The 16,301-nt window shown below is 42.0% G+C and overlaps 3 protein-coding genes and 1 long non-coding RNA gene across 16 annotated transcripts; 2 read left to right on the top strand and 2 right to left on the bottom strand.

Annotated features, from left to right (window-relative positions):
• Positions 1-2,668: 2,668 nt before the first annotated feature.
• LOC129585389 (uncharacterized) lies at positions 2,669-4,490 on the bottom strand. Of its 3 annotated transcripts, XM_055478046.1 has the most exons (4): positions 4,121-4,490; positions 3,513-3,993; positions 2,894-2,981; positions 2,669-2,815 (listed from the first exon to the last, which is right to left on the bottom strand). In XM_055478046.1, the coding sequence occupies exons 1-4, from the start codon at positions 4,165-4,167 to the stop codon at positions 2,718-2,720; spliced, it is 714 nt and encodes a 237-aa protein (XP_055334021.1). In that variant the 5' UTR covers positions 4,168-4,490; the 3' UTR covers positions 2,669-2,717. The 3 variants fall into 3 exon arrangements, with proteins under 3 accessions (XP_055334021.1, XP_055334020.1, XP_055334022.1); XM_055478045.1 differs by having other exon boundaries at positions 2,669-2,981; XM_055478047.1 differs by lacking the exon at positions 2,894-2,981.
• Positions 4,491-5,087: 597 nt separating this feature from the next.
• On the bottom strand, positions 5,088-10,188 carry LOC129585387 (uncharacterized). 10 transcript variants are annotated; one of them, XR_008690021.1, is made up of 6 exons: positions 9,650-10,110; positions 9,233-9,268; positions 9,095-9,150; positions 7,092-7,174; positions 6,828-7,005; positions 5,088-5,388 (listed from the first exon to the last, which is right to left on the bottom strand). XR_008690021.1 is itself a non-coding variant. In XM_055478041.1 (6 exons), the coding sequence occupies exons 2-6, from the start codon at positions 9,978-9,980 to the stop codon at positions 5,322-5,324; spliced, it is 657 nt and encodes a 218-aa protein (XP_055334016.1). In that variant the 5' UTR covers positions 9,981-10,060; positions 10,121-10,188; the 3' UTR covers positions 5,088-5,321. The 10 variants fall into 10 exon arrangements, 3 of the variants coding, with proteins under 3 accessions (XP_055334016.1, XP_055334017.1, XP_055334018.1); XR_008690022.1 differs by having other exon boundaries at positions 7,095-7,174; XM_055478041.1 differs by lacking the exon at positions 7,092-7,174 and adding an exon at positions 10,121-10,188 and having other exon boundaries at positions 6,828-6,994; positions 9,650-10,060.
• LOC129585390 (uncharacterized) lies at positions 6,558-7,590 on the top strand. Its single transcript, XR_008690023.1, has 2 exons — positions 6,558-7,007; positions 7,099-7,590. It is a non-coding gene; the product is annotated as an uncharacterized LOC129585390 (long non-coding RNA).
• Positions 10,189-10,227: 39 nt separating the features above from the next.
• On the top strand, positions 10,228-15,163 carry LOC129585386 (COP9 signalosome complex subunit 1-like). 2 transcript variants are annotated; one of them, XM_055478039.1, is made up of 10 exons: positions 10,228-10,815; positions 11,180-11,364; positions 11,698-11,850; positions 12,011-12,167; positions 12,243-12,326; positions 12,602-12,808; positions 13,247-13,341; positions 13,406-13,511; positions 13,802-14,155; positions 14,832-15,163. In XM_055478039.1, exons 1-10 carry the CDS (start codon positions 10,420-10,422, stop codon positions 14,868-14,870), a joined length of 1,776 nt encoding a protein of 591 aa, XP_055334014.1. In that variant the 5' UTR covers positions 10,228-10,419; the 3' UTR covers positions 14,871-15,163. The 2 variants fall into 2 exon arrangements, with proteins under 2 accessions (XP_055334014.1, XP_055334015.1); XM_055478040.1 differs by having other exon boundaries at positions 10,229-10,815; positions 12,032-12,167.
• The last annotated feature ends 1,138 nt before the right edge of the window (positions 15,164-16,301 follow it).

Here is a 16,301-nt window from a genome sequence, read left to right as displayed (position 1 = left end):
AGACTTGTAGCAAATCAGATGTGCCGGTGTCAGAACGGATTTTCATGTTTTGTGACTTTCGTCTCTAGCTTTACAGTCACTTTTACTTACCGATATACGAACATACGATAAAGATGACGACAAGAGCCATAACACAGCCCAATAATGTGGCCATAATGTTCATGTTGCTATTTCCTCCAGGTCAAAACTATTGCATTACCAGCGTCGAGCTCTAAAAGCCAAAAAGCGGTTACGAAAATTTGTCAAAATAAAACAATACTAAAGTGTTAATTAAGTTGTCAGCAGCACGTACGCGATTGTTGTGTGAATTAAACTTCCAGCAATTTTTATTTTAGCTTTATTACGAGAATAAACAGAGGCCGAGTCAACATACCTAATTAGTGTTCGTACAATTACAACTACAACAAAAGTACACGTACATGTACAAGATCAGCAAATCACAACATTATACTGTAGGCAAATGATGCCGCAAATCTATTTATACTGTCTGACTCTGCAACAATTTGTGCATGCAACGAAGCAATAAATACGTTTTTTTTCGGTTTTGCTTTTATTGTTTAAACTATTTTGTACAGTACAGGTACATCAATGATCAAGTTACGTATTTGCATACTCGTATATTATTATAAACGTATTGCTTGTCATAAGTTATAACCAGGATATTATAATTACCGACGCGCACTGTAACCTTTTGCAATTGACGAAATTGTCATAATTAGAAGCACCCTAATTTCAGCGTTCAACAAAATTTATGCAGTACGCACTATGCAGTACCCACTCTGTACTTGTATTGTACAATACACTCTATCTCCCCAATACAATACTAATACTGTAACACTGTCCGTACTTACTGGTAACACTGTCCATATTTTTTCTTTGGCTTATAGCGGTAAAGCTCGTACTCTAATTTTTTCCTACTCGAACCGTAATTAACCGCGGTTGGAAAAAAATGATTGCGAACGGTGCCTTTTCCGATAAAGGAGAAGTATGCACTCATCCAAAGACTCTCGGAAACGTTTTAAAACTGACCAACAACGTCCGCCTTACCAGGTTGAATCTAATCTATCTCGTACTTCTCACCATCAGTACTACTAATCTAATCTATCTCGTACTACATAGCCACCAGTCAACTAACTGCGTTTTAACAATGATAACGGTCAATAGTTACATGAATACTAACTATCTGTGCCAGGATTTCGGCCCCTCTCCTTTGGCGCCGGTGATCTCAGCTTCTACTCATTCAATTTTCCTGCTTTAAAATGCTTTAAAAACCTCCCGATCACGCGGGTGTTCTAAGACCAATCGATGTTGCCAGTTTGCAGAACCTCAAGTCCAGTGGTCACTCAAAAGCTTGTTACCATGGATGCCATTGGGCTAACATGGGCGGGTTCACGCTCGTGTGCTTACTAATTTGCAAATTTCCAGGGAGACAGCTTATGTTCTAACAATGTTGTAACATATTGCACTATTCTGATAAAAAAATCTGAGATAGTCGCAAGCCGATATTCATCCGTGCTCAGCTTGTATAATATTTAAATGCGACGAGAGAATACTTCGTATTGCTTTACAACTGGCTCGCTTAGACGCAGACCCAAAAATGTACAGTTCTCAGACAAAAAAGTTTATTAGGAAAGGGACCCGAAAAACCTTTTTGCGCACCGTTTGTAGGGCCTTCCTTGAATGTACCACCCGACTTTTTTTTGAAGGGCAATAATCAACAACCGCATTTCCGGAAGTAATAAATCAGACAAAATTTAACTGGCAAAAAATACTTTTCTACTTTCATGTTTCCAACTCGATCGAAATGATCATGTCAACAAATAACAACTGAGCGCTGCGCAAGCTCAGGACACTACAGAGTACAACGGAACACGACACCACAATAAAAGCTGAAAATAATGAAGTTCTGTACAAATTCTAGAGTACAGCACAGGATCGAATATTAAATTTGGACCTACAAAGACGGGAAACTGACGCTTACGCGCCCCAAAATTGTAAAATATACCAGCAATCCGGAACAACATTCAGATACAAACCACACATTACTCAGAAATCGACATGTAAAAATACAATACCGATAAACAAGCACAAAGCCACAATTCCCACAAACAATCTGCGTGCAGCGGCTGAGACTTTCACTCTGGATGATTCTGTTCAGCGTTCCCTGGATTGGAAAAATTTTAACTTGGTATATAGGTTTTCACTCTAGTTTTGGTCTTCAAATGTTCAAATCTTGAATTTTCAGGTTTGCGCTACATGTATCACAATACCATCTGTAACTTTTTCTCGTAAAATGATTCATTATGCATGATACGAAACGCGTAGCGGTATAACAATTATACTCTCGAAACCAATATACCCAAACCAAAAAAAAAAAACAGAGTCTGCGGCTACGTTGAATTATCTACCAGTTGACCGCTTCAACATCATAAATCGGCCAAAGGTTGTACATGTCCTTCAGATTTCAGAATAAAACGTGTTTTAACAGAAATGCCAAATCCCAGTCATGCTACTACATCGCAGCAAATTATACAACTAATTTTTCCAGCCATGGCTGGATTATTTACTAAAGGATTCAAAAGTTCAAGTGCCAGTTTACGCAAAAGATTTTTTACAGAAGAATGTACAAAATTTTGCAGATATTACAGCCACAGGTACAACTTACATCAAAACACCGACACACCAAATATCGGCGGTTTTGTGTTGGCGCGTTGTTATCATTTCCGGTGGCAAGTAATCCGGTGTACCGCAAACTGTGCGACGGTTTTTATTACCAGCTGCATTGACTGACCAACCGAAATCAACTCTCCGTAGCCTAAAACAGTGTGATAAAAAAACCTAACCGAGAACGACCAAATGCAAAATTTTCTAACAACCATGAAATGCTTACTACCCAAAAGCAAATTCTCAGGTTGGATGTCGCGATGAACAATGTTCTTCGAATGACAATAAATCAGCGCATCCGTCAACTCAGCGATATACTGTTCAGGATAAGAAAACGATTGTCACGATCAAAATTTATATCCCAACAACAGTTTTAACCATAAAACTACCCAACCACACACAAGCTGTAGTCCGTGGCCAACTCTTCAACTAATTCGAAATGGGAACGAAGGGAAAACTTGCCGAAACACAAAAATCGGTTCACGAAAGTGACAAAACCGACAGGAAAATAGAAAGCCAGAATTTTAATACACTTCATTAATTATTGTCATTAGACTCATTACAATGGTTATGTACATAGTACGCAATACTCAATACACATGTTAGAATTATCACGATTAAATTTTATCATTTTTTAACTGGTACGCCAGCATCAACTTTTCAAAAATTAGCAAAAAAAAACTTCCAATTGCCTGGAAAGACGTCTACAATAAGAGAAGCTGGCTATTGTAGTTGGATAAAAAAATGATCATAAAATAACAAATCCACCGAAATCTCCCTCCAGGCAATGTATAACTGTGGAATATCAAGTTTTTTACTACCAAAACACTTTTGTAAATATAGCTCACCGTAACTGCCTCCGGCTCCTGAAATCTTATAGCCGTTCGCAGTTTTTTAAACAGCTCCCCACACGCCGCATACTCCAGGATCAAATACACCCGCTGCTGATCCCAGAACACGCCGTACATCTGCAGAATATTGGGATGCCGCAGCCGTGCCTGGATCTCGATCTCGCGGCGCAGCGTCTGCTCCTGTTTATTGTCCAGCAGCTCTTTCTTGAACAGCACCTTCAGCGCCACAATATAATCCGATTTCTTCTCCTTGGCCAGGTAGACCCGGCCGAATTTCCCCTTGCCCAGGGGACGGCCGATGTCGAAATCTCTGTACGACCATTTGCGCACGGTTCTCTTTCTAGCGTCGTTCTCTTTGAAGGAGCCGGTGGATGTGGCGGATGCCCCGCAATCGGTGGACCGCGCGGAGGGAATGGCGGGGATGATCGGTCGGTTAACTGGTCGGCTGAGCGCTGGAGTTTGGAAATCCAAGGCTCGTCTGTTGCAAAAAGTCAAACGCAATCGCTATTTCGCTCTTTACGCTGTGCGTTCTATTTCGTTGCTATTATTTTACAGCAGGGAGCACCCGACCAAGCAAGGATGCGAAAGATAAGATTTCGACTTACTGCTCGAATCGCTGAGTTAAAATCGTGACGGTCTTCTTAATATCCATATCGCTCGGAATACTACTTCTATTATTTTATGAAAACTGCAAAGCTTCGACGCAACAATTTCTCAACCATGCGCAAACGACAAATTTAATGCTAGATTCCTTTGAAAATGCACAGGCCAACATAGAACTTGACAGAAATCAACACAAAACGATTACAAGAACAGAACCTGACGCATTATGATAACTTGGATAAAGTATGTAAAACTGTAACTGTAAAAAAGGCAAAACTGTAAAACCTAAAGCCTAAAGGCTTCGAAGCGTAAGAAAATTTCGTTTTTTCTATATTATGCGATTGCGTTTCACTTTTCAGGCTTTCAGTTTGCTTCATGCCTTCTAAGTTCTAACTTTCTAAGGTCTAGTTAACTACCGCGCCTCAGGTTTTATGATACTGGGTTGGTTTGACTTAAGCCACGTTTACCCGGTAAGCGCTATTCTCGCCAGGATGGTACCCTGTGGCGGTTGGCAGCCGTGCGCCTACGGTGCGCCGGGAAGTCATCGTAGGCCCATAACAATAAGTGCTTATCCCGGCACTTTTAAACAGTGCGCATTCGCAAACTATGTTGTTCGTTAATTGGGCAGATACATCAAAATTTATAGAAAACCATTCTCTGCAAACGAGGAAAAAATGTGTGATAAAAATGTTTACGGTATTCTTAAATTTAGCGCTAGTCCTATGACCATCGTATTGCATTACCGCCTCGAAAATTTCAGCACACGAACAGAAACAGAGCGAATGCACAATTCTCCTGTTGGCGCACTCCAAAATCCCTGTTTTGTTAGTGACGTCAAAATGACACACTGCCAGTTGCAGTCTCGGCGAGAATCACGAATGGCAAAGTTCACTGTAAATAATGCCGCACTTCAGCCACGCCCCAGCGCGTTAAACCAGAAAATCCATATCTAAAGAAGTAAGTATGCAGCAGGTTCAGAAATTTTACTGCGGAATCATGATGTTCTGCACCTAAATGCACTCAATAAACACAATAAAGGCGGTAATTACAAGGCATCATTTCCTGTGTGCGTCACACAAAAACGTCATAAAACATCACAAAGCGATCCCATCATTATTAATCACATTATTAAAACTCTTCGTTCCAACTGCTAACTGTTGAGGTGGAGTCGGTGTTTACAACTTCTTGATTTGTTCTGCGTCGTCAATTCCACTCGCCTCGCTTACATTCCACGGACATGCCACGCTTTTCGTACGCAGGTTTGTTTTTACTGTAAATCAAAAAAGGAATTTGAGTTCACAAGAAAAACCAATAAAAATGGAAAAACTGAGCAGTGATATCTCTTTCATACCTACACCCTTCATACAGAAAAATTCGTACGTAATGTAAAGGTGTACGGAACTCACCAGTCAGAGGTATTTTTTTCAAGTGTACACTGTACAGTAATTTTGGTACTCGTACGAGAGCATAGTATTACCGTGCAGACGGATTGTTTTTGTGGCAATTTGAATTTTAATCGTAAATTTACGTGAACAGCACAACTGACATACCATACCGAGGCGGTGAGCATGCGACGGGCAGTGCTGGCAGTACTTTGTTCAGTGTGATTGCTTCCAAATTGCGTGCAAATTTTAAGTATTCAAAAATGCTCAACTTTTTGTATTCTCAAGTCAAAATTGAATCCATAGGCTTAAAAAATGCGTAATAATACATACTTTTTGGTTGAAAGAATGTATTTTTGTGCTTTTGTGCCAAAGCAATGTTATGACCGTAAGAATTTAGCATACTCATCTATGGCAAACCTGGTGCTGGATTTATGCATTTTCCCATAGAAGACTATGTTAACTGCGGAGAGTCATATCATTACTTTGTAATCAAAATAAAAAAACTACATCCATGCAGCTGTAACAGACAATGGCGAGGAGATCACGAGTGTGTCTTTATTGACAAATAAAGGCTGACAATGCTGCGTAATAGCAGTGAGAAAGAACCAAGGCGCTGATGGCCGAATCTAGCAGGTGTCCGCTAACAGGGTTCTTGAGCGTCTGTCAAGGCGTGAAAGAAGCAACTGGCGGCAAGCACGTGCTGTGTGCCATCAGCTGTGTGATGATGCGCAGACTGGACTCAATCCAACGCGAGCGTATGAACGCTGAGTCATACTGCGAGAGAGGAACGAGAGAGCAAGTATGCTCAGTGTGTGCGCTGCGTATATCCGCTTCAGCGGATGAGTGCAGTGCAGCAGCACACGTACGTACAACGAGAGAGGCGATAACGGCAAGAATGAGTGCAAGCACGTCCAGTGTGGACCGTACGCACCAGGCGCAGTCATACGCCTCTGACACAGCCAAAAGATGTATTTTTTAAGCCTATGGATACAATTTTGGCTTAAGAATAAACAACGCTGAACATTTTTAAAATCTGCACGTAGGTAATTTAGCAGCAGTCACACTGAACAAAGTACTGCCAGCACTGCCCGTCGCATGCTCACCGCCTGAGTACGTTATGTCAGTGGTGCTGATCACGTAAATTTACGATAAAAACTGCCACAAACGATCCGTCCGTCTGCACGGTAATACTATGCTCTCCTCGTACGCGTTTTGGTGACTTATAGAGCGTGTACGTATGGAAAAGTGTCCATATCACGGATGTTTTACTGTATAAATCTGTAGTCAAAGTGTTCACGATCGGCTGCTGGTTTGGTTCACTTACGTGATTGTACTTTTTACTTGATCCGTTGAGCCGGGAATGCCGCGGATGCGGAACTTTAACTCCTGGACATTGGCTGGCAGCAGCTGCGCATCAACGTACAACATAACGTGACCAGTAAGCTGAACAGCGCGCAATTCCGTTAAGACTTCCTGAGCAGTTGGCTTTTTCTATAAACAAACTGTAAGCATTCTAAAATGGGACAGGTAAACTTCATTCAAAATTAAAAAATATTCATGCTAAAAAATATTACTTAATTAGAATTACTACTTAGGCCTTGTCCCGAATTCAAAGCGAATCTTGGTGCGACACAGCAACTCCAGCTCGCGAGGTGGATTCGCGTACCGTATCTGTAGTCTGTAGACGAGGCCTGCATACAGCCACATCGTGTGGTTGAGCATCCATACCAAACCTGCTTCGAATAGTAGGGATCTGTGTTGAGCGTACGCTCCGCCCACCGAATCGAGATGGCTGAGACAATCTTACTTTTACATGAGCCGATGGTGTTTTCGGGCTCTCTTTTGTTTCTTCGGCTTGGACGTCTTGGTGCGCCCAAGCTGTGTAGTGTGTACTAATTAAAGCTTGCTCTATTTGTTGAGTATTTTTGTGTTTTTTTGTACGATGAGGCGCACAGTAGTTATTCCTTGTTTAATTATCAACCCTACGGGGCGGACGGGCAAGCCGACTCCAAGCCTTGATTTGAACTGAACTGAACTGCACAGTTTGTGAAGTGTTGATTGGTTGAAATCAAAAGGACCTTTAATAAGTATCACGTGAAAGTACAAACTAAGTACTAGAAAACAGAAGTTTGATTAAGTATGCAAACGAGACAGCGGCAACTACTGCTCCTTAGGGGTGAACTGCCATTCACGCACCCCGATGTTAGGGGGCCAGTTGTCTGCCGTGAACATTTTTTCAGACTCACTGGCGTAAGAACCAACACGTGCGAACAAACTATTCTTACGACCCTTTTTAGCAGAATAAATTGAGACAAATCTGACAGAGATCCCGATGGATTCGATGGTTGCCTTCAAATCCCTACTGTAGTCGTCAGGGGTCTGGTGCTCAGTCTGCTCCAGCGGGGGGATGCCGTGTAGACAGAAATCCTTTTTCTCTCTTTCCTTGTCGGTTTTAGAGACACGCTTAAGCTGTAGGGTCGACATGATGATGTCATTTGAAGCGTTAGAAGCCTTCTCGCGAGTACCGCGAACCACTTTTCCCTTTTTAACGATGGTTGTCCAGGATTCTTTGGTAGCGGGCCCACTCAGAGGGGTTTCATCGAAGCAAGGAGGGGAAACCTTGCAGTCAGGGGTTGACGCTTGTGAAACTTCATTGGACGGGAAACCTTTCACTGGTGTGTCGACAGGTGTCGTTGTGGTGGATCGAAACCCGGAGGGTTGAGGAACTAATCCACCAGTTGCGACGGTATTCGTAGGTAATTTGACAGTGGTTGCTTTCAAGGCTGTAACTTCGTCCCGGAGTGCCTGCAGTGTTGCAGAGGCCTCATCGTACCTTTTCTGTCGTTCTTGTAATTCGCGTATCTGGGCCTTCACCGTAGTTAGCTCTGCATTAAGGCGCTTGTTCTCTTCCACGATCGGGGTGATAAGCGGGGAGACTTGGGCCTGGAAGCACTTGGTAATCAAGCCGTTCAAATCCTCGTGGTATACAGGGTACTTTTGTACGCATTCCAGATCGCTGTCTATGGCTGGGATCATCTGTCGTATCAAAGGGATAAGCTTGGTAAAAGACCACTGATCCTTGGCCGTTCCATCAGGGAATAGCTTGGCAAGTTTCTCAATGGAGAAAGGCTCGTAGCCATCATCCTCACTGGCATTGTCAGGCATGGTTGTCCAAAAGGGGAGCACGGGTCCGGCCCCAGATCCGTTGACAATGAATAAATCAGCCAAACAAAAATTGTAAATGAATACCAAAAATAAATTCGTGCGAAAATATCGTTTTGGCTTGTTTCGTGTGTGATGATCAATGATGTCTGCCAATTTTCTGGTCCAAAAGTGGCTTATTGTTTCCGATCTTGTACTTCGGCGGAAGAAAATTCATCCGTACGTTTGGCGTAATTCATTCATGCCAACCGCAAAAATAGAAACAAATTTGGCAGATAAAAAAATCTGAGCTTGTAAACCTTTTTGAATTGAAATGACTCAATCAAATGAGTGTGGGCTACACCAGATCATCTATTCGAGACGAGGCCTTATATTAATGTGCAATCAGTCAAAATTAAAACTGTTCATACAAAAATATGTCAAACCTACCTCAGCGAAAAGCTTCCGAAGCTTCTCGAAGCCAACAGGGCCATACTTCACCGAACCTACGAAAAAATAGCAAAATCTAAAATACAGAATATATCCGAAACTGTCAGATACGTAGTGATAGAACTTATTTTTACTTACGAATAGTGAAGATCAAATACCAAGGGTCCGGCTCCGCTAAAATGAAATAAAAATCGAGCTTTAAGGAAGAAATTTAATTAAAATAAATGCGTATTAAATTTTCAATAATAATATAACTACTGCTACTAGGAAAACGCACCAGTGGGTTCATTGTAAGACCGAAGCGCAGCGCTTAGCATGGCATCTTTTCCGAGTCTTAACAATTTTGAAAGCTTAAATCCTTTCGTTGCTTAATATGCTTCAAAAGGTTTCATATGCATTGTTTAACAAACATGGCAAAACAAAAATTAAACGACAGAACGATAAAAATTAAACGACTGTGTTACACTGTTACTGATATAAATAATTCTTAAATTCTGTTAAAAACCAACGAGGAAAAAAATAAAAGGTAGCAAAAGTGTTATTCAGTTTGCGTACCGTCAGACTCGTCACCCCACTTCACCAGCAACGCCCGACCGCCCAGCATCAAGCCACAGACGCTCTGGATCGCATTAGCAGCATCATCCTTATCCTCGAAGAAGACGTAGCCGAAGCGTGGCTTGTCACTGCAGGTGGACATAGTGACATCCAAGACTTTGCCGTGCTTCTCGAAGATCTCCTGCAGTTTCTCCTTGGAAATGCTTTCAGCGATTTCGCTCACGCGCACCGAGAACCCACTCGTCTTCTCATCTCGGATCGGCGTACCCTGGAAGGAACTGCTGCCGCCAGTAGAAGATCCTCCCTCAGAATGTTCGCCAGTGTTATCCATGGCCGTAGCTGTATTTGTAACGCCGGTGCGGATGCCGAATCAAACTGGCTGTTTGAGTTTTATCAAATGCTTTCGATTAACTAAAATTAAAAAAGGTACAAAATTATATATGACTTGTATTACTTACGGAATTTACTCACCTCACACAGACAGCCGTTCATTTGCTCAATTTTGCTGGCTGCACTGTGCGGGTGGCAGTTGCTGCTTGTAAGCAACGAGTACTGTACTTGCACAAGCCAGCTCAAAAATGCTAACTCGACTCACAACACACTTGCGATTTTGCAGTTACAGTATTTTCACGATTTTTTTCTGCATTGCCACTTCAGCTCATTAGCGGTCACTGAACTATATCCTAGTCCCAAAGTTCTGCTTCTGATTCACAAACCAGGTGCACAAGCTACTTGGCCTTGTGATAAGGCAGTAGACATCCACATCAACGATGTCAGGTATCATGGACGAGGGTTTCAGCGACGAGGAAAACATGCCCATGCAGTCAGGTCCCGCTCATCCCGCTGCAGGGCACCCACACGCCAACCATTCCCAGTCCAACAACGTCCACCACTTCCCGGCCGTGTCCCCGCCGCCCGCGTCAGCCGGCGGGAACATGATGAACATCCCGGACGTGGTGATGCAGGACGACCCCGATCTGGAGTACGCGCTGGCCGTCAGCATGGCCGATCGGGGATCCGATAAGATGGATTATCGCGGGGCCTTCGGGGGACATCATTCGCCGTTGTATGCCGCGGAGCCGGATGTCTTTCTGCCATTGAACGAGCCCGAAGTACCCATTCTGCCGTTGGAGGATATGAATTTCGTCATTGATACCATCCCCATCGTGAGTGGCAGAATTTGTGCACTTTACGAGTTTAGCCGTTTAGCGCTTCTGATATTTTAAGTGTTAACATAATTTTTTGATTATGTTAAAATTATTTTGATCGCTTGCTATTTTAATTTGTAACATAATTTTTATAATTATTTTGTATTAAAGTTTTTTCTATAAATCGTAAGTCACGTTCAGGGTTTCTTTTGGAAGTTTACTTGCAGAGTAGTGCTAAGCAAGAGAATATCAGCGATTTAGCTTTCATGATTGCAGCGCCTTGACTGTTTTGCAAACTCGAACTGTTGTTAATTGTTAAATAGTTTACATAAAATATCGTACTGCTACACACTTGCAGAAAATTTTCTGGATATTTTTATAGGATTTAGACACTTTTGTGGGGAGCCATGCGGGCATCAGCAAAACTCAGCGTCTGTTGCACATTGCCAAACACTGTCCGCCGCTGCGTGTGGATGCCTTCAAGATGGTGCTGAAGCATTTGGTGGAAACATCGCAGGATGTCACACTGTATCATAAAGTCTACGACGATCTCAAGGCGGCACTGGCGTAAGTTATCGTTTAGTTGGCCTTATGTGTTTTCCGCTGATTTATGTACAGACAGTTGCATGAGCGTATAAAAACGTATTCAAACAGTTACTTTCAAAGTATAAAATTGCTCTCCATTTATTTTTTAATTTTTTCCTCACTTTTTTTATCAGTCAAGTTTTCTCGTCTTGTATCCGAGAGGTAGTGATTTATTGGTGGTTTCTCGGTTTGCATCGCGGTGTATTTCGTGTTTTGTTTTTAGTCTGGGTTTTTAGTAGTTATTTGAACTAGATTTTTATTTCAACCGTTATGATTGTTTGTGTAACGTTTAGAAGAATTTCTTTTTGTTTTCAGGGCGAACTTGAAAGGCGAAGATGGTGATGCGACACTGCCACGTATGGAAGAGAACTGGATGCGTGAGCAGAAGCGTGCTTTCGATACCCGCCTGGATAAACTGGATATCGACCTGAAGAACTATAAGACTAATTCTATTAAGGAGAGTATCAGGTGCGTGGGCTTTCCTAATTTCTGAACGCTGTTTATCTGCTTCTGTTGTGTATTGTGATGTTCATAATGATATTTACAATGTTTTGGAAAAGGGCTCACCATACCGTCGCGTTAAAGTTGCTAACTTATCATTTTTGGAAATTTTTAATTGCGTTTTTAGTAGAGAATGTGATATTCGCAGACGCGGCCACGAAGAAATCGGGAATCATTACTTGAGCGCTGGGGACGCCAGCAACGCCCTCAAATCCTTCAACAAAGCCCGTGACTATGGGGAAGGCTTTAAGGAGCAAGCGCAGACGCTGGCTAATCGTTTAAAGGTATATTTGTTTGGTTTATGTTTTTCCTTTCTTTCGGTACCATTTGTTATAAAAAATGCATTTTCGCTTTTACAGGCTTGTGTATATCTCCAAACGTTTCCCAACGGTAAAAGTCTTGTTGAGCAGATGAAAGATGTGGGATTGCAGATGGAACGAGGGGTAAATAATGCCTACTTTAGGCTGCATTTAATTACGGCACAATTTTGTAATGTCCTTCTTAGATTTAAATTTGCAATAAATTGTGGTTAAATTATTCCTCGGTGCTTAGACATACAGTGAATTTTGACATTCAAAAGGTTGCGTATTTGCGTTAGCGTAATTCTTCTTCAATATGCGTGTGGTACATTAGTTCATAGAATACGTTGTCGAGATTGCACATAAAATTGCTGAATTAAAAATTGTGATAATCAGACAGCGTTTAATTTTTCTCTTAGCGAGAGGCTGCCAAAACGAAAGACAAGGAGCCGAACAGTGCAGCTGGTGGCGCCGCTCCCGCGGCACCGGTGATCGACAAGAAACTGGAGACCTCGTGGAATCTCATTAGGGCCTGCATTGCACTGTACCATATGTCCACGGGCAACTTCAAGGATGCTGCTGATCTCTTTATTGCGCTTAATTCGGAGTATTGTGAATTTCCTATGGTAAGTCGCGGGAAGTGCCGAAATCCGAGAAGATAATTACAGACTATCGGTTTTCTTGGTCGTTTCCCATCTGCATGGGAAAGTGGGCCCTTCGGCTTTCTCTTAATTATGCTGTAGCTGCGTGCTGGTTGATCCTGATTTGCTATGGCTTCAGAAAAGTTGTGGCGTTTTCCGTTAATATTATTATTTCACCGTGAAGCGGTAAATTGCTGTCTTTCTTAAAGACGTTCCTTGTTGTTTTGCATGGTCGAAGCAGTTCCACTAATCTACTTTATGCGATTATTAATTGCATTTTTTGTTGCATTTTTTCCTGAGTGCTTTTGTTAGCAGGTGTTTGCAATCAGATTTATTCAAAGATTACGCGGCAACATTTATTCAGAGTGAAACTGGAAGAAAATAGTGTTGTAGTTTTAATATTAGCACTGATTTGCGTTGCAGGTTTTGACCGGGCGGGATATTGCTATTTATGGAAGTCTGTGCGCCATAGCGACATATAATCGCCAGGACTTGCGGGATAAAGTTGTGAATAACAAGTATGTAATTGGCAGGTCATGGCACGGTTTATGTGATTACATAATACTGACTTACTTGCAACAGGAGTTTCAAGAGCTTCCTGGAAACTGCACCGGAAATCCGTCGCCTGGTGGAGGTGTTTTATAATTCCAAATTCCGTGAATTTCTCAAGGCATTCGATGAGATCAAGGTCAGACAGTTTATTTGAGTAACAACATGGACGACATTAATTGCCTACGATGCGTTCAAGTATCAAGCAAAATTTAATCGAATTTAAAAAATCAAAGATATTATGTTCGTGTTGTTCAGAAAGTATGCAGTGTTAACTGTAAGCTGATTGTTCGTGCTATAAATAAGCTGACTGCTAGTGAGATTCCTGGTAGTTGCCAGTGCTCTACGATTTTCTCTAATTTGTCCTATTTTAAATTTTCGTGCTTTTTCCCAATTAATTTCACATGAGAATGTTTTGCACCATTCTAGAACGCTTTGATGTTGGATGTCCTGTTGGCCCGTCACGTGGAGAAATTGCTGCAACATGCGCGTCGTCACGGCATCACCGAGTACTTCCGCTGCTATGCCAGTGTGGCGCTGGCGGAAATGGCCGAAGAGTTCCGCTACACGGTGCCGGAGCTACAGGATGAACTGACCAAAATGATTATGGACGAGCAGTTGGACGCGCGCATCGACTCCCTCACCCAGACGCTGAATCGCCAGGAGAAGAACGTCTTTATGGAAACGGCTTATAAAATCCAGCAGAATGTGGAGACACTGCGGGATCATATGCGTTTCGCGCTTATTCGGACAAGTATGGCGCGCAGTGGACTGATTTTACGGGTACGTTTAGCTTTGGTTACTTGTGTACGTAATTAATACGGGCACATAGTAGATGCCACCGGCATGGATGCTTGTGTTGGCTAAATCGTACTGTTGCGGATTTCTCTAGGAAGAACGCTTTTCTGAAAAATCACTCCTCCCTTTGCTGAGCGTTAGTTATTAATTAACCACCAAAGTCGTAGTGCAGTGGTTAATAGCCACTAGTTTTGTGATCATTTCTTAACCTTCGTTAGTAATTATTCTAAGCTGAAAATTTGAAAAACCTTTTTTTTACATAGTAATATTTTTATTCAACAAAAAAAAATTGTCACCTAAACACCATATGACTGCCGAACTGGTGTAATATTAGCGTTTTTGGTAGGTTGTTGTACGTGTTTGTCTGCCTGGCTTTAAGGGTTGCATTGGCGTAGATCGTTAAAGGTTTCTTATTCAATCAGCATCGCGAATAAATCCAAGCCGTAATAGTTTTGACGCTAATATTAGCCAATACCCGAGCCGCGGCTATTTCTGCCGGTTTCAGCTTAATCCTCATGGGATTCGACGAAACCCATTAACGTTAACCTTGTAATGAGCCCGCGCTTGACGAAGACCCGTTGGCGTTGGGGAAAAATAGAGCAGTTTGCCGGTGACGCACTAACACACATGCGCGGTGAAAATTGTGAATGTCGTCTTGTAGGGTGCACGAGCGGAAGAGCAGTCGTCTGGCGTGCTGTAGATGCCGATCGGGACGGAAACGGGACGCGACGACGCCGTGCACTGCGTCACTTGTCAGCGATCGACGCTTTTTGGCTTACAGATCCGATGGGTGCGTTTCATGTGTTTTTTTGCTTTTGTTTTACGATTTAGCTGATTTGCAACTCGATTAGAATTTGATTGCAACTAGCACGGAAATCAACATGTTTTTTTTCTGCTGACTGTGTTTCCTTTGGAATGGAATTGATTTGTATAGATTCCGTTTGATTTGATTTATTAGTAAAATATTCAAGAAATAAAAAGATTTCAGAGTTATTACCGGAATACATATTAATTACATTTCCCGGTTTGTCTTCGTTGGTTTCATTTACTGGTAAAAAAGAAACAAGAAAAGAAATCATTTGCTACATATAATTATGAAACCAGTTGTATTGTTTTGCCTTTTACTTTGCTTCGCATATTTTATCACTGACCCGCTGTGCTACGATAGCGTCTTGCTTGAAGTTGTCCTTGCCAAGTTTGTTATTGTACGTACATTAAAGAAAATCCGAACCGAAAAATATTTTTTAATGAAAACCCTAATTGTTTCGTATATCAGTTCTAGCTTCACCACAGTTCAGTTGTTCCGTACGCTCAGTTTTTTTATACGAATCCGTAAACCTACTTCATGCGATCGATATGCATTATTAAAAGGTTTATTTTCTTGGAAAATATTCTAATGCTCGACATCTCGTGATTGTATTTATTTTTTACAAATCGAAGATTGACGTTGCCTGCTTGTTTGTCGAAAATGTCCGTGTTCATCACGGCGGATCACGGAGGATATGGGCCAGGGACGGGGTCCGTTTCTGACGGCAAGTGTTATTGAAGTGGATAGGAATGTCGTTAGCGGGATTGGCCCAAAGTGATCAATCAAATGCTTAATTGACACATTATTCTCTGTACATGTCTGGCGCGCCGGTCTACGGGGTCCCAGGCGTTAACCCGGTACGGAGAATGTTGACAATATCGGAACAAATGAAGCATCTCCGCAGAAGCACACATTCACACATGCACTTGAATTCCTGCCAGACTTCCGCCGCCGCTTTGTAGGCTTCCCTTTTTAAATGTCGCGCGGGATGTGAAACCCGTGCAAAGCAATAACTGTACAAAACGGTCTGCGACACGGCGGTTGGCTGCTATTCGTAACTCGTGATGAGCATTTCCGGTTGCAAATTGATAAAGAAATATTTTACCTTCTGACCGTATTATGAGTTGTAATTGCAGATATTGTACCTCTCAAACGATCGCTAGCGAGCCTGGTACATACTTAATTTCCATACAATATGCGTAATAATAAGTAAAATAATAGCAATCTCGTGATTAGAGCATACTATATTCAAAATGCGGTAAATTACCACATACAGTAAGTTTACTTACGTTTACAGTAAGTTAAATTACGTCAAAGGAAGTA

The sequence above is a fragment of the Paramacrobiotus metropolitanus genome, unplaced genomic scaffold (genome assembly GCF_019649055.1).
Source record: "Paramacrobiotus metropolitanus isolate TYO unplaced genomic scaffold, Prichtersi_v1.0 Parri_scaffold0000016, whole genome shotgun sequence".
NCBI classification, from domain to species: domain Eukaryota; kingdom Metazoa; phylum Tardigrada; class Eutardigrada; order Parachela; family Macrobiotidae; genus Paramacrobiotus; species Paramacrobiotus metropolitanus.
The sequence above is the reverse complement of the archived record's forward strand: the minus strand, read 5'-3'. Positions and strand labels throughout refer to the sequence as shown.